At 40.6% G+C, this 27,150-nt stretch overlaps 1 protein-coding gene and 1 pseudogene across 1 annotated transcript; one reads left to right on the top strand and one right to left on the bottom strand.

Moving 5' to 3' along the window:
• The first annotated feature begins 967 nt into the window (after window positions 1–967).
• LOC126609358 (leucoanthocyanidin dioxygenase-like) lies at window positions 968–1,732 on the top strand. The gene is made up of 2 exons (XM_050277287.1): window positions 968–1,071; window positions 1,366–1,732. The coding sequence occupies exons 1-2, from the start codon at window positions 968–970 to the stop codon at window positions 1,730–1,732; spliced, it is 471 nt and encodes a 156-aa protein (XP_050133244.1).
• Window positions 1,733–9,022: 7,290 nt separating this feature from the next.
• The window catches only part of LOC126609375 (glyceraldehyde-3-phosphate dehydrogenase B, chloroplastic-like), a 50,136-nt pseudogene continuing 32,008 nt past the window's right edge, over window positions 9,023–27,150 (bottom strand).

Genomic DNA, 27,150 nt, shown 5'->3' on the forward strand with positions numbered 1-27,150 from the left:
CAGATAGCTAATCAATATATCTTGGCCTGGAGCACGACATATCATTCGGTTCGTAGGATTCACTTCCCTGGAAGAGGAAGACACGGCACAACAATGAATCTAAACTCGATTGTTGTCTCAAATCATTTCCATCTCATGAGATTAATCCGAATTACTCCCAAGACTTGAAGTTCTTGGTCCAGTATACTAGTTTGGATGAGAAAATGGAATTGAAATGAGATTATCATCGATGATGTTTTCACTTATATGGTAGCTACCGACATAAATGAAAAGCGACGATATCGAACCGTGTTCCGTTGATTAAGTGACAACGTAGAACTGATTGGACAACTAAAGTTACAATCCAGGTCAAATTCCTTACCAAAGTGTGTATTGGACTTGTCGTTCCTACACTGCCCAAGGTAACTTCGTTGTGTTACAAATGGGAAAGGAAGCATTATGAGATGAATGAAATAGTGCGATATGATGCACACCTTACGGTGCAAGGTTTCTCTCAAACGTCATGTGATTGATAGCAGTGTTTATACCATATTTAGGGCCTCGTATTTAGATATCGTACAAATACTCAGGGGACTTAAATGTAATTATGGGATAAAGGAAGGGGCAAATATGTAATAAGTGAGGAGTCCTTATTCTATAAAAGGACCCCTCACCCTCACAATTAGGGAGAGGCTCATTCTCACCTTCAGAGGCCATTTCTGAAGCCTCTCTCACCCTCTCAACGCTCTCACTCTCAGAGCTCTCTCTCTCCCTCACTTCTCAGAGAAATATAATACAATCAGTGTGGACGTAGCCCAAACCTTGGGGTGAACCACGATACATCTTGTGTTATTTACTTTACTTACAGATTCACGGTCGGATTTATGTTGTTCCAAGACCTCCGGTTTTGTGCATCAACATTTGGCGCCGTCTGTGGGAATCGATACGAAAAGTTGTGTCGGTTCTCTTTCAATTTTTCACCTCCACCATGAATCTGCAGAAACCCAACACCCACACTCAGAGACACCACCATCTTTCTCTGGCTAGGCAATTATTTGCACAAGTTCCACCCCTCCCACCAGCTCTTTTCATGTAAGAAAACCTGACTGCCAACACGTGGAATTGGTGGCCAGGCAAACGCGAAAGACGGGATTGATCATATTCTAAAACTCTCTTTTTCGTCCTCCCCTTGAAACGTGCAGGCTCTCTTGGTGACTGGTCTCACCCCCAATCCAAAAAAAAAAAAAGTGGCGGAGGAGCCCATGAAGATTCAAAGCCGGGCCTAAGCCGGTTTGACCCAAGTTCCACCCTAATACATTCAACCCCCCCAGTATCGACCCAACATACCATCATCCTCAACCAACATTCCATCATCGACCTATTCAGATTTGACCCGACCCGCCGCGACTCAATTCAGGCCTCAATCGGACAAACCTGCAGAGACTGGGGAGCCTTCCACGTTACCAATCACAGCTTACCCGCCGCCTTACTTGATGCCATTAAGCGCGCTGGCCTCACCTTCTTCAATGATAACTCAGTCGAAGAGAAGCTGAACTACGCGTGTGATCCAAGCTCGGCGACGTCGGAGAAGCACGACAGCTGGATGTTGGAGAATGACGACACCGTTTTGGACTGTAGAGACTACTTCGACCACCACACTCTCCCCCTCGCGCGTCGGGACCCTACCCGCTGGCCTGATTTTCCTGCAGACTACCGACGGGTAGTATCCGAGTACGGCGATCACCGCCATTGAAATGGGGAATTGGACGGGTTTTATCGCCTCATCAGTTTCAAAGATATGTTGAAGGAGTTTGCTGCTAGAAAATATGTGTTCTGGGAAGAATTTCAGCTAGCTCCTCACTTCCCTCGTTGAAACTCTGGTCCGCCAAGACCTGAGTGTTGCTCCATTTTTTCAAAACTGAGCCAACGCCAACTGTAGCAATAGTGACTGAACTTCCAAGTCCAGTGGAAGAAGGTGAGGGCTATAAGGATAGCAATTTTCAGCATGGCAAAAAATGATGTGCTGTTGCATGGTGAGCAGCAAATTCGTCATCATACAAGGCACGTAGAGGAAGGAATTTTAAGTGGCAATGATCACCGACTGAAGCATGACACTGAAACAAGTGGGTTTTGCTGCAATACACCATGTGCCAACCTCTGGCCACTAGAGACAGGTGTCGGTGGGGTCATTTTCTGCTTAAATAGAATTGGCTCTATTTTATGAAAGTCGACATGGTCAGTGGACAGAGAAGGGACAAGCTTTCAGCTACCACACTGTGGGGGCATGTGAGAGATCAAGAAAAGCAAAAGATAGCCTTACAACAATATTCTCTCAACCCATTGTCTACGAGAGCACATGGGAAAGCAAAAGTAAAGCAAACGCAGTGGAAAGCAAAAAGGAAAAGAGAAAAGTAGTGGGAAACAGAAACAAAAGCAAAAGGAAAAGCAGAAAAGCAAAAGAGAAAAGCAAAAGATTTTTCTATTATTATGATTCTTTATGTCTGCCAGAGACAGAGAGAGTGCAGAAGAAAAATACTGCAAAAGTAAGGAATAAACACCCCACCAGAATGATGTAATTTATTTTCCTTATCTTTCGGAAACATATGTATAAACCCCATCAGAGGGTAAAAAAAAAAAAAAAAAAAAAAAAAAAAAAAAAGGCAAACCCCAAAAAAAATGGGCTGGAATGTTGCGTGGAGGGCAAAGGCCCATAAGCCCAAAATAGCACCAACCCGGTGACTAAAATTACATCCAGTACTACAAAAATTATTCGGCACCCTGCCGCTACTACCACCAATCAGGTGATCAAAAGTACACCCAGTACTCCAAAATTATTCGGCAACCTACCGCTATTACCACCAACTAGGTGATGAAATGTACAACCCGTACTCTAATATCATTTGGCAACTAGCCATTCATGCCACCAACTAGGTGATGAAATGTACAACCCGTACTCTAATATCATTTGGCAACTAGACATTCATGCCACCAACCAGGTGATGAAATGTACAACCCATACTCTCCTTCATGCCACCAACCAGGTGATCAAAAGTACGCCTAGTACTCCAAATTATACATGAGCACTACTCATGTCATTCATACATAAACATTCATGAGCATCACTCATGACAATCATGCATAAACATTCATGACCATCATTCATGTCAACATTCATGAGCATAACTCATGTTAACATTCATGAGCATCACTCATGACAACATCCATGAGCATCACTCATGTCAATCAACATAAACATTCATGAGCATCACTCATGTCAATCAGCTTCAAAAGCTTCATTTACAAAAGCTCCAGCTTCGAAAGCTTCATTTATAGAGCTCTAGCTTCAAAGCTTCACTTGCAAAGCTTCACCTACAAAGCTTCAGTGCAGGGTATACAAATACCGCCTCTGAACAACCGCCACTTCGGCCCATACATGGATTCAATTTGAAGTCTCCAGCCAACAGACTCTATTGACCGAAGACTTGGGGGACTACATTATGTACCATATATTGGGCCTCAACTGGGCCTCATGAAAAATACTTGGGGGACTCTAGCCCATTATTTATGTATTAAGGAGCGAGCCCTTATTCTATAAAAGGGACTCCCTCACTTTCATTAAAAGATCACCCATGATTTATGTATTGAGGAGCGAGCCCTTATTCTATAAAAGGGACTCCCTCACCACCATTAGAGAGCATCGCCGCCTACTAAGCAATCGCATCGCTGCAAGCATCACTCCTAACCCATCACTTATGTATTGAGGAGCGAGCCCTTATTCTATAAAAGGGACTCTCTCATCACCATTAGAGAGCATCGCCGCCTACTGAGCAACCGCCTCGCTGCGAGCATCAACTCTAACCCATCACTTATGTATTGAGGAGCGAGCCCTTATTCTATAAAAGGGACTCCCTCACCTTCAAACGCCACAAGCCGAGCCAACCAAGGCAACATAAGCTACAAGCAGAGCGGCCTCGCAACATGTGCTACTTCTAGTTGAGCATCATTTCAGATTGGGCACCGCCTCATATCAAGCATTAGTTCTAGACGACATCTAGTTACTTCGGCCCACACATGGACTGATTTTCAAGTCTCCAGCCAAAAGACTCTCTTGACTGAAGACTTGGGGGACTACTGTTTATACCATATTTAGGGCCTCGTATTTAGATATCGTACAAATACTCAGGGGACTTAAATGTAATTATGGGATAAAGGAAGGGGCAAATATGTAATAAGTGAGGAGTCCTTATTCTATAAAAGGACCCCTCACCCTCACAATTAGGGAGAGGCTCATTCTCACCCTCAGAGGCTATTTCTGAAGCCTCTCTCACCCTCTCAACGCTCTCACTCTCAGAGCTCTCTTTCTCCCTCACTTCTCAGAGAAATATAATACAATCAGTGTGGACGTAACCCAAACCTTGGGGTGAACCACGATACATCTTGTGTTATTTACTTTACTTGCAGATTCACGGTCGGATTTACGTTGTTCCAAGACCTCCGGTTTTGTGCATCAACAAGCAACATTATGAAATGTGGTTAGTGTTTCTCCATGGGGATATTGATACGGAGAATTGCATGTAAGTTCCCGAAGAATTACATGGATTGGTTCAAATAGTTCCAAAACCACGGAACACCCTCTTAACTTGTTTAAGGCGTTCACTTACAATCCGACAGATATGGTATACCCGTCTTAAGTGATTATTTGATCAGTCAAGGATGAATTATGCCCTTGCGGGTTAAACTATGAAGTCTTATTCCAAATTGCTAGAGTTACAGTTTATGTCGTTAAACACGAATCTCACTAAGACTCTGGAAGAGCTTGAGAAAACTTACTCGCACCTGAAGATGGAATTTGAGATGAAGGATCTTGGGAAAACTCACTTATGCCTTGACCTGAAGTTAAAGCATTGTTCTGACGGTATTTTGGTCTACCAGTCGAACTACACCCCGAACGTGTCACCTTTGAGTATACCTTTGATCGTCCACACGTTATATGCAAATGAGACCCTTGAAGAGGTTATGGAATCCGAAATTCCTTATCTAAGTTCAACTTTGCGCTTCGTTGTACTTAGCTCATTGTATTTAGACAGGACATCTCCTTCGCTGTTGATCTTGGTAAAGATGCAGCACCGCGCCTACACGCAACCACTAAATTGGTATTAAAGACATACCCTGAAGGTATTACATGGGCAAATCCCAACGCATCTCAGCGGATCCAAGCCCCCTATTCCTTAGAATGATGCTTGCCTTGTTTGTTATGTTGATGCTGGTTACTTATCAAACCCGCACAAGGCAAAATCCCCAAATAGTTATGTCTTTACCATTAGGGATATCACAATATCTTGGAGGTCCACGATATGACCTTAGTTGCGAAATCTTCGAATCGTTCCAAGACTCACCTCACTTCACTACGCCACAAGTGAGACATGGTTAGGAGTTCTTGTTAAGCATATCGAAAGTACTTGCTATTTTTCATCTATCGTTGAGTCCCAACAATGATCTATGAAGATTATGCCACATGTATCAACCCGACCAAACCATGATACATCAACGAAGTTAATGCCAAGACATATTGCGTCTACATCTACATCAGTAAAGCATCAAGAGATTGAAGTCATGCAAACCGATCCCAGACAACCTTGCCGACCTCTACACGACGTCACTGCCGAAGTCAACCTTCCAGAAGCTTGTCCGATGAATTGGTATGCCTAATTATCTGAGTTGAATCGCTTAGAGTTCTCTTATTTAGAAGTTATGTCTAACTCAGGGGAGTATCTAGAAGTATACTCATATGATCTTAATGTACTCTTTTTCCCTACGATTAGGAGCATTTTTCCCACTGGGTTTTTGCTACCTAACTAGGTTTTAATGAGGCACCCATCCTGGGATGATCATACTCCGTTGAGTTCACTACCTTCGTCCAGTTTGACGATTGTTTTAGACATTATGTATATTTTCTTACTTTTCTCCTTAGTCTATGGGTTTTCCCCATTCCTTGGGTTTTACCATAGCGAGGTTTTTATGAGTTTTTACAAATGCATACGTCAAATTAAATTTGAGACTCGCGATCACCTGTTGTGCCGATGACTTCATAAACTATTCTACCTTATCTGCTGAAGATCTGATGCGATGGTTTGTTGAGTATTTACACACTCAAGGGGGAGTGTTGCAGTCATATTTAGAATAGGAATGTGATTGTGTAAATCCTAGGAAATCTGGGAATGTATCTTATATTCCTATTAGGATTAGATTACCTATTAAATGTTGTAATCCTAAAGGGAAAGGTTTTACCCTTCCTACTACTATAAATAAAGGCACAATGGGGTGGAATAACAGACACCTCACAATTACACATCTCTCTCTTTCTCTCTATCCATGCCGCTCCCCTCTCTCTCTATGGCCTCCATAATTGTTCAGTAAATTATGCCTACAACAAGCCGCAAGTATTGTTATAAAAATTGAATATTTGGAAGTTTTTAATTAAAAGAGGTCCGAAAGAAAGGAGAAAAAGGTGACCTAAAAAGATTAATTTTTAATATTTTGGAAATCGTATGATATGGTCTAATATTAATTATCACATCAAATCATCATAAAAGATGGTCTAAAATTTAGTTCTTATAGAACTTTTAACATATTAAAATGTATTATTTGTTGTAAAATGGTCGATTACAAGGTTCAACAAATGTGCCTACGCCTCCTAAGCAGCATCACTAGTTTTTTTCATTATCTAAAATAATACAAGTCCAAGGATATAATCTCACTAAAGTAGCTAACTATTTTTCTCTTCTCTTTGGCTTGCGTAGAACTCTTGTTCTCACATAGAAATGATAAGACTTGGTGACGTGTTTACAAATAAGGTCTCCACACCTATATTTTTTTTTTTGAAAGACAGGTCTCCACACCTATTTAAGTAAATGGTGTGAAATACAAACAAAATGGCTTTGTTAGTGATTTGTAGGTGAATTGTTGGTGGCTTTGTCATCCACCACTTGTTTGTTCTTCTCCTTTCAATGTGTGGGCATTTATATTATTACAAAACTCTAATTGTCACATTAATGCTATATTGTTAGAAAAAGGCCCAATGTGATAAAATAGTACACGTGCGATATGTTTGAAGCTGCATACTTTTGGAGTGGAGACTCATTCTCATTGATATCTCCTCCTGATTATAATAAGTTTAACGAACCAATCGTTACAATGGGTATTGGAATTTGTCTAACTTCAATTACTTTGGCCTTTCTAAGCTTATGTGTATTGAAAAGCTTTGAAGATTTTAGTTTTATCACCCTTGATGAATCTTTTCTTCATTTGAGCAATACAAGTTGCATTATCTTCATAAATGATAGTTGAAGTATTTGTTTCTGATGGTAGACCACATGCCCTGCAAATATGAATGGAACATTGGTCTTAACCAAAGACATTCATGACTAGTTGGAGATATGTATTTTTGAAACATTTGAAGATGTAGCAACAAATGTTTGCCTCATTGAGCATTGTACAATCAGATATATTTCCATAGGTGAATGCAAATCATTTTTGTAAGTGATCTTTATGCAGGCTAAATATATTCAGATTATGCCCTAAGATCATGACTATTAGTAAGTTCATTGAAACAAAACAAGCACATGTCTACATATTCATAAAAAATGTAACATTTGATTTAAATGAAAATCAGATCTATTTCCATAGGTAAATGCAAATCATTTTTGTGAGTGATCTTTATGTAGACTAAATATATTTAGATTATGCCCTAAGATCATGGCTATTAGTAAGTTCATTGAAATAGAACAAGCACATGTCTATATATTCATAAAAAATGTAACATTTGATTTAAAGGAAAAATAATTAAAAAAGTTTGAAAATTTTGAGTTTTAACGATAAGGACAAAATAAAGGGTAACGTGAACTAGGATTGACTTTTTAGTATAAAAATGTAGTTTTTCGTTAAAATGAACAGTACCAGGAGCTTTTCGTTAAAGTTTCACTGATTTAATATATTATGTTAAATATAGTAAGACACATACTTCACTAATATATGTTCCTTCTAGATCAAGTATCAATTCATAATTTCCATGAGGAGAATGAATGATCTTGTGATAAATTACCCTCCATAGTTGTTAATGTATGGAATAATTGAGTTTAATTCGGAATGGCTATTTCAAAACTGATATCGACAAAGTTGGTACCCATTTTTGGTAAATCGAGCAGATTGTGGTGCTATGGTGGCTTGGAGGTCGTAGTGCGAGAGAGAGGTATGGAGATGGAGGTCGTGGGGCCGTGGTGGTGGGAGAGAGAGACCTGATCTGCAAGTGGGTTGTTTGATGAGAATCGTAAAGAGAGGTTTGAATATTAAGATGGGGGGGGGGGGGGAAGGAATAATTGTTGGTGGTTGAAATTCAGAAGTGGTGATGACTATACTGGGGTGGTGGCGACGATGAGGGGGTGGCACGAGGAATTTTGGTGGTGATGGCGGCTGGGGAGGGAGGGAGGGAGAGAGACAGAGAGAGAGTATGGTGATGTGGCGGCCAGAGAAGTTGCAGAGAAGACCTAGGAGAGATTTTTCATCATTTATATAAAAACACGTGATGTACTATCCGAATCCAGTCACAATAAAAAATTTCTCTTAGGAGAGGTGGTCAAAATTGAGGGAGGGGGAAGTGATGTGTGGTGGTTGAGTGAAGACCTAAGAGACAATTGATTTTAAATGGAGGGCTGAGATATTCTCCTTCATTTTATATATGGAAGGTTTTATATTCGAGTCGAACCAATGATCTATTAAAAAAAGCAAAATAGCTAGCCTATGCGTTGTAGACTGCTTGCGCTCGGAAACTGTATTAACTTGAACAGCAGCGGTTGGATTGGACAAAATCTGAATCAAATTTTGCACAGAAAACTCTGATGATAATAATTATTTCAAAAGATAATCATTCAGAGAAATGTCTTAATGTGTAATTTACTTGATGATTTTGTTCCCCCTCCTCAATTGTCATTACAAAATAAGCATTTGCTGATAACAAGTACTGCTAAACCCTGGCTCCTGTACAATTAGCCGAAAAGATAGCCTATGCTTCATAGACTTTGCACTCCTCGTCAGCCGGGTTTGTCTTGCAGAAATCCTCCAATGGGTCTCCGCTTCCCGCTTGTGCCGTGCCTGGCCACTTGCTTGCCACCAAATATGCCAAATCCACAACCCTTTGACTGCAAAACATAATGATCCACAGGAAGATCAACACTCAATCGCATAAATAGTGACTTAGCATTCGATGCAACATTAACTTTCTTTAATGGACAACTCTTTGTAGATTTGTAACGACTGATCTCACCTGTATCCCCATTCGTTGTCGTACCAGGCCACCACCTTGACCATATCCTCACCCATGACCATGGTCAAGGAGGAGTCTATGGTGGAGGAAACATCAGTGCACCTGAAGTCCACAGACACAAGAGGAACGTCGCACACTGCCAATATTCCCTTAAGTGGTTCGTCTGCTGCCTTTCTCAAGGCTGCATTGACATCTTCTGCTGAAATACCTTTCTTTGCAACGTTGATCACAAGGTCAACCACCGATACATTAGGTGTTGGCACACGGAGGGCAGTGCCATTGAGCTTGCCTTTCAGTTGAGGCAGCACAAGGGACACAGCCTTTGCTGCACCAGTGCTTGTAGGGACTATGTTTAGCGCTGCCGCTCTAGCTCTCCTTAAGTCCCGGTGAGAAGCATCCAAGAGCCTCTGGAATAGGCCATGAATAAAATTATAATTCCAACATACAATAAGATTGAACTACATATCACCACTCAGTGCTACTTGTTCCATCGTCAGGATATCAAAATGTCAATGCTTGATCGTAAACGAAAGAATGAAATCTTTATGCAGAGGAGAATGTAGGCGCCATTCATTACCTGGTCTAGTGTAGGAATGAGTAGTTGTCATGGTTCCCTTGACAATGCCTGCAAATTTTCATAAGTAAGAAATGATTAGTCCTCGAAGGTGTACCGTTCGATTCATGCTGAACATACAAATGTTGCCAAATTCTTCATCCAGGACCTTTACGAAAGGAGCCAGGCAGTGTGTTGTGCAAGAAGCGTTGCTGCAGATACACACAAATAAAACTTTTATGCCTCTACAATATGAAGTGAATTTACTCCGAGCTCAGTAACTGTTTTCTTTTTGCTTTTTGCTTTTCCCCCCCTCTATCTGAGAACACTGACCTTACAATGTTGGCAACGTCGTGGTCAGTCTTTTTCATTCACCCCGACAACATAGGTAAGAATGTCAGCACCTTTTGCTGGAGCTGTAATGATGACTTTTGTTTGTACCATACTTGACTAATCCTGAAACTACTAAGCTCCGGTCAACGTTATACCGTCAAGGACCCCGAAGAGTTTCCCTCCAACTAGGAGACCAATCACAGCACGACATGTGTCGACATCAGAAGCCAATCATAGCGCGACACGTGTCAACATCAGAAGCCAATCACAACACGACACGTGTCAATGTCAGAATGAAACTAGAAACTCTCTTCTATAAATAAAGATCATTCTCTCACAATATTTCCTAATGTCATTTGTACTAAATCATTCACTAGTACTCACTAAAGGAGAGCTTGAACCTATGTACTTGTGTAAACCCTTCACAATTAATGAGAACTCCTCTACTCCGTGGACGTAGCCAATCTGGGTGAACCACGTACATCTTGTGTTTGCTTCCCTGTCCCCATCCATTTACTTACTTATCCACACTAGTGACCGGAGCAATCTAGCGAAGGTCACAAACTTAACACTTCATGTTGTACCAAAGTCTTCACCGATTTTGTGCATCAACATTTGGCGCCGTCTGTGGGAAACGACACTTATTCCCACTCTCTTCAGCTTTGTCAAGCTGGTTTCCACCATTCGTACACTCTCTTTTGACCAGGCATCCCTCTCCAACATGGGGAGCGAAGGAAGCCACAGCACACAGAATGACACCCCTTTTGCACCTAGTGCGAAGCAACGAAAGAAGGAAGGAAAAAGGGTTGCTCTTCAAGCTAAAGTCGATGAGCTAGAAGCTCAGAACAACAAGATAGCAATGAAGAATGAAGTCCTTCAGGAGCAGTATGAAAATCTCTTTGAGACGCTCCACGAAACTAGGCGTACTCAAACATGCGAGCTCGTTGCCCGTGTAGATATCAACCATTATCTGGGTGCCCCCTAACATGGAGGGTCACCTTCTTTCGACATGGGTATCCCTGATGAGGAGCGAGCTAATCATCAAAACATTGATCAACGTGAGACTTCTCTCAACCCAGCTGTTTCGACCCGAAGTAGGAGAAGTGGAGGAAGACACCTCTTTGCAGAAGGGTTGGAAGGATCAAAAGCCGTTTATCGTGACTGCCGAGACTTTCTAAAGCAACGTCGAGAGAATCCCCTCCATATATGCTTGAAGATCAATGACCTAAGGGTTTTTGAAAGACTCGGTCCCCTCCCACTACCCAGGCCAGCTGCCAATCTAGGGAAGGAACGACATGTCCCAGAGGAACATGAAGGTATAAGGGATTCTGAGGTATTCCGACAGACTCGCCCTAGAAGTCAGTACGGCGAGTCCAAGGAAAAATCACATGCCCTTACTCAAACTTTTCTACTTGCAAAAGGCGATGGAGACTTATGAAAGAAAATCCCAGTGGTACATGACTCTACTCAGGACCCCCTTGTCCTACAGCTCCTTGAGGAAGTAAACAAGTTGAAGGCCAAACGTCAGGTCGAGATACTTGACTGGAACCAACCCAGGCCTTGCCCTATCACAAGGAGGATCCTTGACACCCCCCTTTAAGCGAAGACAAAATAAAAGCTTGGTTTACAACTCTATATTGGAAGGGAGGACCCAATTGAACACCTTAACCTCTTTGAGTCCACCATGGCATATCAGATGCACACCGACGAAGAACGATGTCTTGTCTTCCCCTCCACCCTCTATGGCGGAGCTCTAAACTGGTATTGCCGTCTTCCACCTGAGACAGTAGACTCATTTGAGGAACTAAGGAAACTGTTTGTCTCTCAACACATCTTCCAGATTGATCGCTTGCATTCTGTAGATGACTTGTACACTATTCGCCAGAAGCCGGACGAGTCACTACAAGAGTATGCTGGTTGTTTTAGCCATGAGTATTCTCGCCGCGCTAAGGCAAATGATAAGACTGCCCTCAAGGCCTTCATGGCAGGCCTACGTGATTGTTTCTTCAAGTACATGATCAATGCCAACACTTGGAAGACTTACTCTGAGGTGATGGCATATGCTTACAACCATGCCTCCGTGGAGGCAAGGACATATCAATGGAAACCCCCCACAACCACCCCTTATCAGCAAGTAGGGAGTGGAAGCCAGATCCAACCAAATGAGAAGACCTCGACCTTCCAAACGGCAGCGGTGCCTCCCCCTGCCTTACTTAATAGTTTTCCAAGTCAACAGACATATCAATCTCAGGGCAAAAGGAAAGATTTCCATCCTCACCAGTCTCATTTTAGTAAAAAGAGTAAGGGACACTACCGCAATAACCAAGGGTATCGCCATGATAATCCCCGACCCCAGGCAGTCAGCACAGTGGGTCAGGTGTTGGAAATATGCCCTGAAAGTCAATCTTTGGAAGAAACCTTTCAAGACAAATGAATGGATGTATAGATGATTCTTATACATCAAATGGAAAAGATACTAATTAGGACTATCTCAATAAACGATATATGTCCTAAATAGTGAATCCATGGACAATGGATCGATTGAAGAAGTAATCTAATGATGTTAGACTACAGAGACCTTCTTCACATAACCATAATGTCCAAAAAGGTTCCTGGTCATTGGATTGTCGGAGGGATACTGACAATGCTTAGACCGGTACATACTGTGTCTGCTTCAAATGGAAAGATGGAAAGTCTCATCCCATTCGTGTGGTGACACTAAGACAAGTATGTAGGTGCTCATTAAGGGAATGAGTTCACTGAACACAATCGAACGAGAGTACTTGCATGGAGGTCTACTCACATGTCAAGCAAGTAACTCTAATGGTTGGAATAATGTAAATAGTCCTTTGACCTGAGGCCTCGTCGTTGTCTTGTGGCTAAGTACTTAATCTTTGATTATGTCAAAGTCACCCTATTCGTGGGTGTCCACGGCATAATTAGGGTTAAGCCACTTAGTCATGAAGGCAAGTGAATGCGTAACAAGGGATCTCTAATCCTCGATAAGAGAGGAAGAATACTCTAAGATATGATTCGGGAATCTTCGGCCGAAGTATCGAGCGTAATAAAGGAAAGCGTTCCTATACGACTCAATTGAATCATATAAGAAGGAATAATCACATTAAGGGTTTGACATAATATATCCATACCCTAGTAATGTGATTGAGAGTATTGTTTTAGGGAAGGATCGAATTACATTGTACTTCCAACTGAATAGGTTCTCCGAACAACTTCTACATTAGCTTGGGTAGCTATGATATATGGTTAGATGTCACTCATAGCTTGTGAGTTCTTCTAGATGATTAAATGTAGTCATCAAAGAAGAAGGTGAATTAAAAGGAAGTTTTAGTTCACTAAGTGATTGAATTAAATATAATCAATTGGATTGATGTCAATCACCTCACTACCTTGCTAATTAGAACCTAAAATGATTGTACACCGATACACTCTTGTGGTGAGTAATTAATGGATGATGGAAATAATTAATTGGATTAATTAAGTGTTGTGATTAATTTAGAAAGTCTAAAGAAATCATAAAAGCGATAAAAGATCGTTTTGGGCTTAAAGAAACGTTCGGGTTTAATTGGGCCCATTGGGCCTAAACCCATTATGCTTTTATTCAAGCATTGGATGACTAGAAATAAATAAAAGCCCAAAGCCCAAACCAACACAAAGGGGCCGGCCATTTAAAGTGGAGAGGGAGAGATATTAAGTCAAGTTGTTGACTAGGTTTCTTTTTGTCTATATAAGGAACTTTATAGAGATTTATTCCTTAGGGTTTTTGTGTGTTTAAAACAACAAAGAGGCAAAAGAAATAGCTCTCTAAAACTACACAAAGGCCGGCCACCTTAAGGGTGATTTAGCTAATCCTTTTTCACTCTTTTGGTTATTCCTCCATCCATCTCACTACACTAGTGGGTGTGGATCTTTAGAGGTCTTCTCCTTTGGAGACTAAAGGAGAACCTAGGAGCACTCTTACCAACAAAGTGGAGGAGGCAAGGAGGGAGGCTAGGCTCAAGGAGTTCAAGGAGCAAAGGGCTTGGAGGTGGTCCATCCTTGGTCTAAAATCTAGATCAAGAGGTATAGATCTATTCCTTCACTTTGTTCTTAACTTAAATGTTTTAGATGCATTATATATAAACCTATGAACCTTGAACGGGATTTGCATGACTATAGCTTTGATATTATTTGATAACATGCTTCCGTTGCTTATGTATATTAATTTTGAATTGTATATTCATGCTAGTCATTTCGAAATCCCATATTAATCTCTAAGATTTCCCTTCATCAGGCATGTGTCAGGACAGCCCCTACCCTGAGGTATGAGGCATACACACCTTTGAACGCCACATGCGTGGCCATTTACCCCAGCATAGCACACTTGATACCGAAGCCAAAGCCGAGGCACCTGGATTACAAGCCCATGAAGAACACGGGCACGTTTTGTTGCTACCACGAGCATAAAGGCCATGACGGCGAGAAGTGTATCACCCTTCGTGATCATATTGAAGCTTTGGCACGTGAAGGAAAAATTGATCAATTCCTCCTTCACCCTCCAAGGGGTAACCGTAAACAACGCCAGGTAAATGTGATATATTCCATAAGTGGTGGCACACCCATATCTAAATCTTCCAACAGGGCCATGAAAAATAGTGAATGAGCTTTAAGGTCTGGCCACCAAGTGTTTCACGTGGAAGACATCATGGGAGGTAAGTATCAAAAGCCTAACTGGGATCCAATATGTTTCTACCTGAGGAAGAAAGAGGTATCATCTACCCTCACAACGACCCACTAATCGTGGAAGCTCACATAGCCAACTTTGAAGTACGACGAATCCTGGTAGACATAGGGGTTTCGGTCAATATCATGTTTGCTGAAGCTTTCAGGGCACTTAATGTAGCTGAACAAATGCTTGACCGCTCGATTTCCCCTCTGATAAGCTTCTCCGGTGATATCGTGCAACCTTTGGGGAGCATACACTTACCTTTCACCATTGGTACAGGCTCTTACACAGCTACCATTACCACTAACTTCCTGGTGGTTGATTGCCTAACGGCATACAATGTCATCTTTGGACGCACATGCATCAATGATCTCAAGGCCATGGTATCCTCACATATGTTGTTGATGAAATTTCCAACCCCCTATGGCAATGGTTACATCAGAGGAGATCAACTTAGTGCACGATCATGTTACAACACTTCGGTCAAGCAACAACACCTGCATGTGCCTAAGGAAACCCTTTCTATACATGACCAAGTCATAAAGACTAGCCCAGACGAAGCCAACTTGGATCTTCACGGTGGTAATAGTCAACCTGACGATCCTCGAGATGACTCTTTCACCCAGCAAACACAACTCGCTGAAGAGTTAGAGAAGTTCTTTATCTCAAAAGATTATCCGGATCGCATGGTGAAGATTGGTACCACCTTGTCACCATCCATTCGGTTGGCATTGATCTCTTTTTTGCAAGAGAACACTGAGGTCTTCGCCTGGTTATACGAGGACATGCCAGGCATCTCTCCCGATATAATTTGTCATCGCTTAAGTATTGACCCCAAGACTAAGCCGGTGAGACAGAAGCGAAGATCGTATGACGCTAAACGGTACGAGGCAATGAAGGCAGAAGTTGAAAAACTCAAAGGCATAGGCTTCGTCCGCGAAGTCAATTATCCAACATGGGTAGCAAATGTTGTCCTTGTTAAGAAGAATCCGACCAAGGAAAGTCTTCTGCTCCAAAAGGTCTTGTGGAGAATGTGTGTCGATTACACTGACCTAAACAAAGGATGGCCGAAGGATAACTTTCCTCTTCCTCTCATAGATAGACTTATAGACTCTACGGCAGGGTGTGAACTCCTGAGCTTCATGGATGCTTACTCAGGATACAACCAAATCCTTATGAACCCTCTGGACCAAGAACACACAGCCTTCACTACTGACAGGGGACTATATTTCTATAAAGTCATGCCCTTCGGCCTAAAGAATGCAGGAGTGACTTATCAGAAACTGGTCAATTCAATGTTCGCTGAACAGATTGGGAAGAAGTTTACGTTGATGATATGCTAGTCAAGAGCAAACATGCTGACCAACACATCACCAACCTATCTGAAACTTTCACCATTCTGAAGAGGTATCAAATGAGGTTGAACCCCAACAAATGTGCCTTCGGCGTAGGCTTTGGCAAATTTTTAGGTATCATGATAAGACAACGAGGCATTGAGGCTAATCCCGAGAAGATCAAAGCAATCCTCGACATGAAGGAACCGGTAACTTCAAAAGACATCCAGAGCTTTACTGGCAAGGTGGCAGCCTTAACTAGGTTCATCTCTAAGGCCACAGACAGATGTGCTCATTTCTTCAAAGCACTTAAAGGAAGTAAGAAGTACATTACATGGACTGATGAATGTGCTGAGGCATTCAAGAACCTCAAAGACTACATGAGTAAAGCCCATTTGCTCTCCAAACTTGAGGTTGGTGACACTCTCATTATCTATCTATCGGTATCGGCTTCAGCAGTAAGTTCCGTTCTCATTCGAAAGAATGGTAATGTCGAACGGCCTGTCTACTACGATAGTAAGGCCTTACAAGATGCAGAAACACGATACTCCAACATTAAGAAATTGGCTCTAGCATTGGTCATGTCTGCTCGAAAACTTCGCCTTTACTTCCAAGCACACTCCATCATCGTGCTTACCAATCATCCTCTTCGACAGATACTCCAAAGTCCTGGCACTTCTGGGCAAATGATCAAATGGGCGATAGCATTGGGTGAGTTTGACATCTCTTACCAACCAAAGCCAGCTGAGAAGGGCCAAGCAGTGGCAGACTTCATCGCTGACTTCACATATCCTGTTGACATTGTTTCTAAGCCTAAAGAAGTTGTTTCATTACCATCGGAAGCTCAGAAAATAGAACAAACAGCCCCAGCATGGAGTCTATATGTTGATGGCTCGTCCAACCAACAAGGTTGTGGAGCAAGACTAATCCTTACGACCCCTGACAAAGTGGCGATGGAGTATGCTATTCGTTTCAAATTCAAGGCGTCGAACAATGAGGCCGAATATGAAGCCCTCATAGCAGGCTTACATTTGGCCAAACTGTTGGAAATATGCCCTGAAAGTCAATCTTTGGAAGAAATCTTTCAGGATAATGAATGGATGTATAGATGATTCTTGTACATCAAATGGCAAAGATACTAATTAGGACTATCTCAACACACGATATATGTCCTAAATAGTGAATCCATGGACAATGGATTGATGGAAGAAGTAATCTAATGATGTTAGACTACAAAGACCTTCTTCACATAACCATCATGTCCAAAAGGTTCCTGGTCATAGGATTGTCGGAGGGATACTGACAATGCATAGCCCGGTAAATACTATGTCCGCTTCAATTGGAAAGATGGAAAGTCTCATCCCATTCGTGTAGTGACATTAAGACAGGTATGCAGGTGCTTATTAAGGGAATGAGTTCACTGAACACAATCGAACGAGAGTACTTGCATGGAGGTCTACTCACATGTCAAGCAAGTAACTCTAATGGTTGGAATAATGTAAGTAGTCCTTTGACCTGAGGCATTATAGTTGTCTTGTGGTTAGGTACTTGATCTTTGATTATGTCAAAGTCACTCCATCCGCGTGTGTCCACGGCATAGTTGGGGTTAAGCCACTTAGTCATGGAGGCAAGTGAATGCGCAACAAGGAATCTTTAATCCTTGTTAAGAGATGATGAATACTCTAAGATATGATTCGGGAATCTTTGGCCGAAGTATCGAGCGTAATAAAGGAAAGCTTTCCTATACGACTCAATTGAATCATATAAGAAGGAATAATCACATTAGGGGTTTGACATAATATATCCATACCCTAGTAATGTGATTGAGAGTATTGTTTTAGGGAAGGATCGAATTACATTGTAATTCCAACTGAATAGGTTCTCCGAACAAATTCTACATTAACTTGGGTAGCCATGATATATGGTTAGATGTCACTCATGACTTGTGAGTTCTTCTAGATGATTAAATGTAGTCGTCAAAGAAGAAGGTGAATTAAAAATAAGTTTTAATTCACTAAGTGATTGGATTAAAAATAATCAATTGGATTAGTGCCAATCACCTCACTGCCTTGCTAATTAGAACCTAAAATGATTGTTCACCAATACACTCTTGTAGTGAGTAACTAATGGATGATGGAAATAATTAATTGGATTAATTAAGTGTTGTGATTAATTAGAATGTCTAGATTAATTAGAATGTCTAAAGAAATCATAAAAGCGATAAAAGATCGTTTTGGACTTAAAGAAAAGTTTGGGTCTAATTGGGCCCATTGGGCCTAAACCCATTGGGCTTTTATTCAAGCATAGGATGACTTGAAATAATAAAAGCCCAAAGCCCAAACAACACTAAAAGGGCCGGCCAAAGGAGGGAGAGAGAGAGTCAAATGTTGACTTGTTTCTTTTTGGTTATAAAAGGAACTTTATAGCACAAAGTTTCATAAGGGTTTTTGAAGTGTTAAAACAACAAAAGAGAAAAAGAAAATATCTCTCTCAACACTCAAAGGGCCGGCCACCAAAGGGGGTTTTAGCTAATCATCTTCTCACCCTTTTGGTTATTCCTTCATCCTTCTCACTACTCTAGTGGGTGAGGATCTTTAGAGGTCTTCAACTTTGGAGACTTAAGGAGAATCAAGGAGCACTCATTCTAACAAAGTGGAGGAGGCAAGGAGGGAGGCTAGTCTCAAGGAGTTCCAACAACAAAAGGCTTGGAGGTGGTCCATCCTTGGTCTAAAGTCTAGATCAAGAGGTATAAAACTACTCCTACACTTTGTTCTTCAATAAATTGTTTTTGATGCATCTTACATAAACCTATGCATCTTGAAGGGGATTTGCATGACTATAGCTTTGATATTATTTGATAACATGCTTCCGTTGCTTTCGTATATAAATTTTGAATTGTATATGCATGCTAGTCACTAGAAATCCCACATGAATCTCATTATTTTCCCTTCACAAACACCTTGGGGTTAAACAAATTGATATCTTCAGTGACTCCTAATTGGTGGTTAACCAGGTCACCAATAACTTTGATGCTAAGGATAGCTCTATGGCAGCATATCTGGCACAAACACAATTGTTGCTCCAACACTTCCACTACTAGATCACTTAAATTCCTTGAGCGGCAAACAGTCATGTAGATGTTTTGGCTTGCCTCGCCTCAGCGGTGGAAGACAAGATTGGGAGAAAAATTCAAGTCGAATTGTTGGCAGCACCAAGCACCATGGCTGTGGAAGTGTGCAACTTACAACAGGGGGATAGTTGGATTACCCCGATTTATAAATTCCTTGCTCATGGCACCCTTCCAAATGACAAAGTCCAAGTTAAGGAGATTCGATACAAGGCTACCTGTTACTTGATCATTAATGACCAACTCTAAAAATGGGGTTTTAACCTACCATACCTAAGATGCCTTACGCCCGCAGAGGCAGAAACTGTCATTCGGGAAATACATGAAGGAGTCTGCGGAGATCATGCTGGATCTCGATCCCTAGCACACAAGGCTTTTCGCCAAGGATATTATTGGCCAACACTCCACCAAGAGGCCATCAGAATATCCCGCTCATGTGATAAGTGTCAACGCTACGCAACTATTCCTTACTCCCCTCTCGAGCCGCTCATTCCCATGATCAGCCCTTGGCCCTTGGCCTAATGGGGACTTGATTTGATCAGCCCAATGCCTGTAGGGAAGGGCAAGGTCATCGTTACAGTTGACTACTTCACAAAGTGGGCCGAAGTAGAACCCTTGGCAACCATTACTGAGGTAAAAATAGAAGACTTCGTATGGAAGAACATCCTTTGTAGATTCGGCATTCCCAATGCGATAGTCACTGACAACGGGCAACAGTTCGACAACAATAAGTTCAGGATGTTCTGCTCTAAGTTCAACATCAACTTATGTTTTGCCTCCCCAGCTCATCCACAGTTTAATGAAGAAGTTGAAGCCATCAACAAAATAATCAAGCGAACTTTGAAAACCAGCTTGGACAAGGCTAAAGGTTGTTGGCCAGAATTTGTACCCCAAGTTCTTTGGTCATACCGCACTTCGTATCGGACATCAACAGGAGAAACCCCATTCTCACTTACCTTTGGTACAGAGGCAGTTGTCCCAGTTGAACTTGAGCAAGCAACGTTCCGAGTCTAGAACTACGTGCAAAGTGAAAATGACAAACTTGTTGGAAGTAGGCCCACAAAGCCACTCATTTGATGTAATAGCTTTTTGAAATACTTATTGTGTTAAACTTTTATATGTTTAATGGAGGGAAAATCTTATTGTTAATCACTATTTATTGTATCATGTGTTTAAGCAATAAGGGAATCCAAGGAATGTATTTGTTCTAAGAGATAAGTGATCTAATGAGTTAGATTATCGAGACCTTTCTCTTATGTTCATTCCTAAAACGTTCCTAGCCATAGGATTGCTAATTGGGCATTGACAATCTGCTAAGGCTAGTATGTGTTATGTTGACTCAGTCGTGAGTATAACTAGTCTCAAGTCATTTGGTGTTGGACACTAAGACAAACACATAGGTGCTCGAAAGAGTACTCGAGTACACTGAACTACGATCAAAAGAGAGTTCAGACATACATGTCATGTATGAACTCTAAGGTTGCAATATGCAAAGTAGTCCTTTGACCTGAGGCATCATCGATGTCTAATGGTTAGGTCCTTGATCTTTGATCATGTCAACGGCATTCCTTTGGAGTGTCCACGGCATTGTTGGGGTCAAGCTATCTAGTCATGTAGGCATATGAATGTACAACAAGGGATCTCTAACCTTCCATGGTGGAGGGAGAATACTCTAAGATATGATTCTAAAGTCTTTGGCCAAAGCAAATGAATATGACTTAGGAAGTTTGTTCCAAATCATATTCAAGGGAATCATATAGGAAAATATCACATTGGATAGTAGACATGAAACAAACTATCACTTAAACAATGTGATTAAGAGTATTGTATTAAAGAAGGACCGTATTGCATTGTAGTTGTAACTGGATAGGTTCTCCAACCAATTCTACTTAGCTTGGGTAACCATGACATACTGCTAGGTGTCACTCATGGTTTGTGGAAGCCCAAATGATTAGGTAACACTAATCATTAAAGGGAGAATTGAAATGTGGTTTCAATTCACAATCGATAGTTAAGAGTAACATCGCCCACTGCCTCGCTAATTGGAACCTAATGGATCGTACACCGAGTAAGGATGTATGTGAAGAAATTATATGAAATGGATAAGCAATTAAATGGTTTAATTGATGAATGGTCAAGATTAATTAATTAGTTAATAATTTTACGAAAGGTTCGTATTGGGCTTATATGTTGGTTTTGGGTTTCGGGGCCCAAAAGCGTTTTGGTCCAAAATGCCCATTATGTTTAAGTTGTATGACAACTAAAACAAAATGGGAAAATTAGCCCAATAACAAAGGATGGCCAGCCATTAGGGTGGATGGGCAAAGTTTGCTTAATTACAAGTTTGCCACTCACCAAAGAAAAGATTATAAAAGCAACTTTATAGCTATTTTCTCAAAAAGGGTTTTTCTTGTTGAAATTGGGTGAAACATTTTCTCCATTTTCTTCTAAGGAGGCCGGCCACTAAGGGAAGGGACATCTAGCAATCTCTTCTTCCCTTAGTCATCCATTTCATCTTCACAAGATACAACCTTGGTGAAGAGACTTAGAGACATCAAGCTTTTGGTGTTTTGGAGAACAAATCCTTATTTCCTCAAATCTTCAAAGGAGCAATAAAGGGAGGAAAACACAAGGAGGATTCAAGGAGCTTGGAGGTGACTTGAAGGCCCTCCACTTAGGTGAATCCCTTGTGTAATCAAGGATGAGCTTCAAGGGTAAAGAATCACTAAATCTTTACTTATCTTTAATGTTGTTAAAGAGTTTATTTTTGGTTCACCATATACTAGGCTTTGAAAGTCATGGGTTTTATGAATTGTTTTTGGATGCATGCCTACTTTAAAGTGTTAATAGCTTGCATGTGTATTCAAATGTTCATACTTGTTCTTAGCTAGGACAAAATTTTTCCTTCAAGTGGTATCAGAGCCTAGGCCTAGTGTATGGTGAATCCTTTTGGGTTTTGTGATGTTCATATTTTGTGATTTAAATGTTGTAAATGTTACAAGCTTTGTTCTTGCTTTTGAATATATAAATTTTGCTAGAAAATTTAGCATCTCAAATGTTGAAGATGTATTTCATTTAAGCATGAATATTGGAACTAAAATTTGGTGCCATGAGTTTTGGGAAATTCGGCCAAATCCTTAGGGTGACTTTTTGGGTTCATGTTTGTCTTGTTAAAATGGTTTTAAGGTGACTTTTGGAACCCCTAAGTACCCTAGGATATTAGCCCTCTTTTAAGAGGTGAAAAATTGAGTTTTGGTGAATGAAAACATCCATGGGGCTATTATGAGTTTTCATGGTGTTCTTGCCAAGAACATAAAGTTTTGAAGTTTTGATTCAAAAGTTTTATGTTTTTCATAAAGTTTTGGTTTATTATTGATTTATTATTGATGGGTGATGTTTATTGGTGAAGTATTATTGTTGGTTTTAATGTTAGACAAAAATCTCTTACAAACCTATCCAAAATCAACTTTACCTCACCCACCAAAATCAACTTGCAAAAACTTTTTAGAAATTTTTCAATTTTTCATTAAATGGCCGGCCACCCTTAGTGGGGGTACTTTTGGGGCCTTTTGTGCAATTACATAAAGTTTTAGATACTTTTGTGTATTTGCATTTTGGCCCAAAAGTTTACGTTTTTACGTTAAGGCCCTAAAACTCTAAAGGACAAATTGTTTTGATCCTTTAATGATGTTTTTACATTATTAAAATTTTGGGATCTAGTTGTAATTACATGTAGTTGTGGACTATTGTGTTTTTACAAAGTGACCCCAAAAGTTTTTTTTATTTGCATTATGGCCCAAATGTTGTGGTCATAGTTTCCTTTTGGCCCAAAAGGATGAGAACAAAATTGTTTTGTCTCTTTAATGAGAATTGGATTTTCATTTCATTTAGTTCCATTTAAATCAATTCTATGGATCCAAAAACCAATTGTTTAAAGTTGTTTTCTTAGTTAATGTGATTGATTAAGAAAAGGGTGATTATGAACCAAAGGCCACGATAATTGAGCTATGTGATTGGCCGATATACATTATGAATGTTTGGGTTTTAGTAGTGTAGATTTGAATGTAATGTGATTAATTCAAGTTGTTGTAAATGGACATAAGTCCATCATTTGATTTGTGTTGTAAAAGGGCATAAGTCCTTCTTATTATTTCATGTATTCCTTTTGTTTATATGTATGCAAAATGGAATAGTTGGGTCCAACGCCCAATAGGAAATAACGGTTTAATTGGATTAAACGCATAACTAAAATCAACAACTATCTACCTTAAACCCAAGGTCCAACACAAGGCTCGTGTTGGATCAAATAAATCGGTTCATAATCATCCTAAAACCTAATATGACTATATAGTCCATATGAGGATGCAATGCATTCGTTAGTAGTTCTATATAGTCTCGCTTGTTTCTTCGAAATAGTGGGAGTATTATAAACTACTAAATTCATATTAAACTTGGACCAATAGTTGTGATAGGCCCAAGTTCTTTTAATGTATTAAAATGTTTTGATGTAGCCCAAAACTACTCCCTCAAAATGAAGATTTAAGTTGATAAGCGAGAGATGTTTAGAATATCTCTTCGTAGGCCTTCCACCGTGGTGGGCTCCAAGCGTTTGTGACTCATACACCGGCTTCACCCTATCATGGGGGAGTACAAAGTATGTGCTTACATCCAGGAGGAGTCCATAAACATATGATGAGGTTAGTGTAGGCAACGAGGGTAGCCGACATCGTATCATCGTGAGGCTATTCTTGAACCCCTTCACAAACTAAGCATGGTGGGAATAACTTAAACTAAGTGCAATGGTGCCAACATCGTATCATCGTGAGGCAACATTCTCTAGAGGCCAAACGGATGGGTAATTACAAAAGTTGTAAATGAATAATGCGTTATTCTCTCATCATTATTTTTGCTAGCCAAACATCGTATCATCGTGAAGTGGGCTTGGTAATGGTGAGTCTCCCATAACCCGCTAAGAGTTCAATATAACTCTCGAATTCTATTGAGGGATGTGGAATTTGCCAAAAATAGTGGGTGGTACTATTTGATTCAAAGACCCAATCAAATAGTTTTAAACAAACAATCTAATACGATTTCTGTTATGTTATGTAGTGAACGACATGCCTAAAATTATACCCACCATTATACTTGACAAAAGTGGCCTTAAGGGCCAACGTTTCCTTGCTTGGTATCGCCATATTGAGAATGTCTCAAAGGTGAAAGACATATTATATGTGCTTAAGCAATCCCCTCCTCATGTACCTCCTACGAAACTAGCTTCAAAGGAGGAGTGTCAAAATTATGTTAGACACTATGAGGATGACTTACAAGCCAAATGCTTAATCCTTACTTCACTTAGTGAGGAGCTTATGAAGCTACATAAGCACATGGACACTTCTTGTGCCATGGTTGAAAGTTTGCATAAGATGCATGACATTGAGACTAGTAATGTACGATTCTCAAATGTTTGTAGTCTAATGAATGCCAAGATGGCAAAGGGGGCATCGGTTCATAAACATGGACAAAAGGTGGAAAAGATATTTAGAGATCTTAAAAGTTTAGGAACTTCCATCGATGGGAAAATGGCCCAAGACTTTTTCCTTGCATCTCTCTCGGATGATTTCACTAAGTTTATTGTAAACTATAAAGTGAATAGATTCGATCATTCTTTGAAAGAGATGATTGACATGTGCTGTAGATTTGAAAAAGGTTTCAAAATGGACAGTGGGAGTGAGAATGCAAACATAAGGAAAATGTTGCATAAGAAGAAGGCAAAGAAATCCAAAGGAACATGCTTTCATTGTGGAAAGGATGAACGTTGGAAGAAGAAATACAGGGTGCGCATTGCGAGCCTTATGACAAGAACTTTTGAAGAGACTATTTCTGTCATAGAGAGTTCTTTTACAGTGAGCTCCAATTCCTGGATATTTGATTCAGGCGCTAGTCAACATATCTGTAATACGATGCAGGGACTAGTGGGGAGCAAGTCACTGAGCAATGGGGAGATGATTGTGCGAGTTGGGAACGGCACTAAAATCTCAGCAAAAGCAATAGGCACCTACATGCTTAACCTACCCTCTGGGGAAGTCCTGGAACTTAAAAATTGTTTATATTTTCCTTCATGTATAAAGAATTTGATTTCCATCTCTAAGCTTTTACGAGATGGGCACTCAGTATTGTTTGACAAAATGAGTTGCACTTTATACTTGAACGGTCGTATTATCTCTCATGGTAATATGATAGAGGGACTTTTTCACCTAGAGACGAATAGTGGGTTGCACTGTATTGAAAGCGGGAATACCTCAAAACCCAAAAGGGCTAGAGAAGATGTTAACCAAGAAAAGACGTGGCATCTTAAACTTGGACATGTGAACCTTGATAAGATTCGCAAGATGTCGAAAGACGGATATATCCACCCATTGGGTAATGACCAGATGGGTACTTGTGAATGTTGCTTGAAAGGGAAAATGACCAAATCTCCATTTACTGGAAAAGGAGAGCGTGCCACTGAAATTCTAGGGTTAATCCACACTGACGTATGTGGACCTATGTCTACTACGTCGAGAGGAGGCTTCTCCTACAATATCACATTCACCGACGATCACTCTCGGTTTGGCTATGTGTATCTTATGAAGTACAAGTCAGAATCCTTTGAAAGGTTCAAAGAATTCAAAAATGAAGTTGAGAAGCAAACTGGGAAACAGATAAAGACCCTAAGATCAGATCGAGGGGGTGAATATTTGAGTAATGAGTTCCTAGATTATCTCAAAGAGTGTGGAATAATATCACAGTGGACTCCTCCAGGAACTCCACAACTTAATGGAGTTTCTGAAAGGAGAAATCGAACCTTGATGAACATGGTTTGTTCTATGATGAGTTCCGCTGATCTACCAGTAACATTCTGGGGATACGCTCTATATACAGCAGCTTACTTGCTTAATAGAGTACCTTCCAAGTCAGTTCCACAAATGCCCTATGAGATATGGCATGGAAGAAAGCCAAGTCTTAAACATGTTAAGATTTGGGGTTGTGAAGCATATGTCAAGAAGCTTGAAGCTACTAAGCTTGAAGCGAGATCAGTAAGATGTTATTTTGTGGGATATCCTAAAGAAGCTATGGGATATGAGTTCTACCATCTTGACGACCAAAAAGTCTTTGTCGCCAGAACTGCTAAGTTTCTAGAGGACGAATTTGTTCTCAAAGGAACTATAAGCAAACAGATGGAAATTAATGAGATTAATAATGAACCACAAACAAGCACTCGACATATTGACAATCCTGTTCCTGAACCCCTAGCTCCACGTAGATCTGAACGGGTTAGTAAGCCACCTAAGAGGTATGGCTTAAACAATGACTTTGATGAATTGTACCTTCTAGGTGACAATGAAACAAAGGAGGACCCTAGAGACTACACTGAAGCAATGTCCGACATTGATTCAAAGAGATGGCAAGAGGCCATGAAATCCGAGATGGATTCCATGTATCAAAATCAGGTCTGGACTCTTGTAGACCCTCCAGAAGGTATTGTACCTGTTGGAAACAAATGGGTCTTCAAGAGGAAGATAGGCGTTGATGGGAACGTGGAGACTTATAAGGCTAGACTAGTAGCCAAGGGTTACAGGCAAAGAGAAGGGATTGACTATGAAGAAACTTTCTCTCCTGTAACCATGATTAAGTCCATTCGGATTTTGCTTGCGATAGCTGCGTACCATGATTATGAGATATGGCAAATGGACGTGAAGACGGCCTTTCTGAACGGCTACCTAGAGGAAGAGCTCTATATGA

The sequence above is a fragment of the Malus sylvestris genome, chromosome 16, assembly GCF_916048215.2.
Source record: "Malus sylvestris chromosome 16, drMalSylv7.2, whole genome shotgun sequence".
Classification (NCBI taxonomy): Eukaryota; Viridiplantae; Streptophyta; class Magnoliopsida; order Rosales; family Rosaceae; genus Malus; species Malus sylvestris.

Coding starts and splice junctions, on each gene's coding strand:
- LOC126609358 (XM_050277287.1), top strand. CDS start 968: ATGAATCTGCAGAAACCCAACACCCACACTCAGAGACACCACCATCTT. Junction 1,072..1,365: donor CTCCCACCAGCTCTTTTCAT/GTAAGAAAACCT, acceptor CGACCTATTCAG/ATTTGACCCGACCCGCCGCG.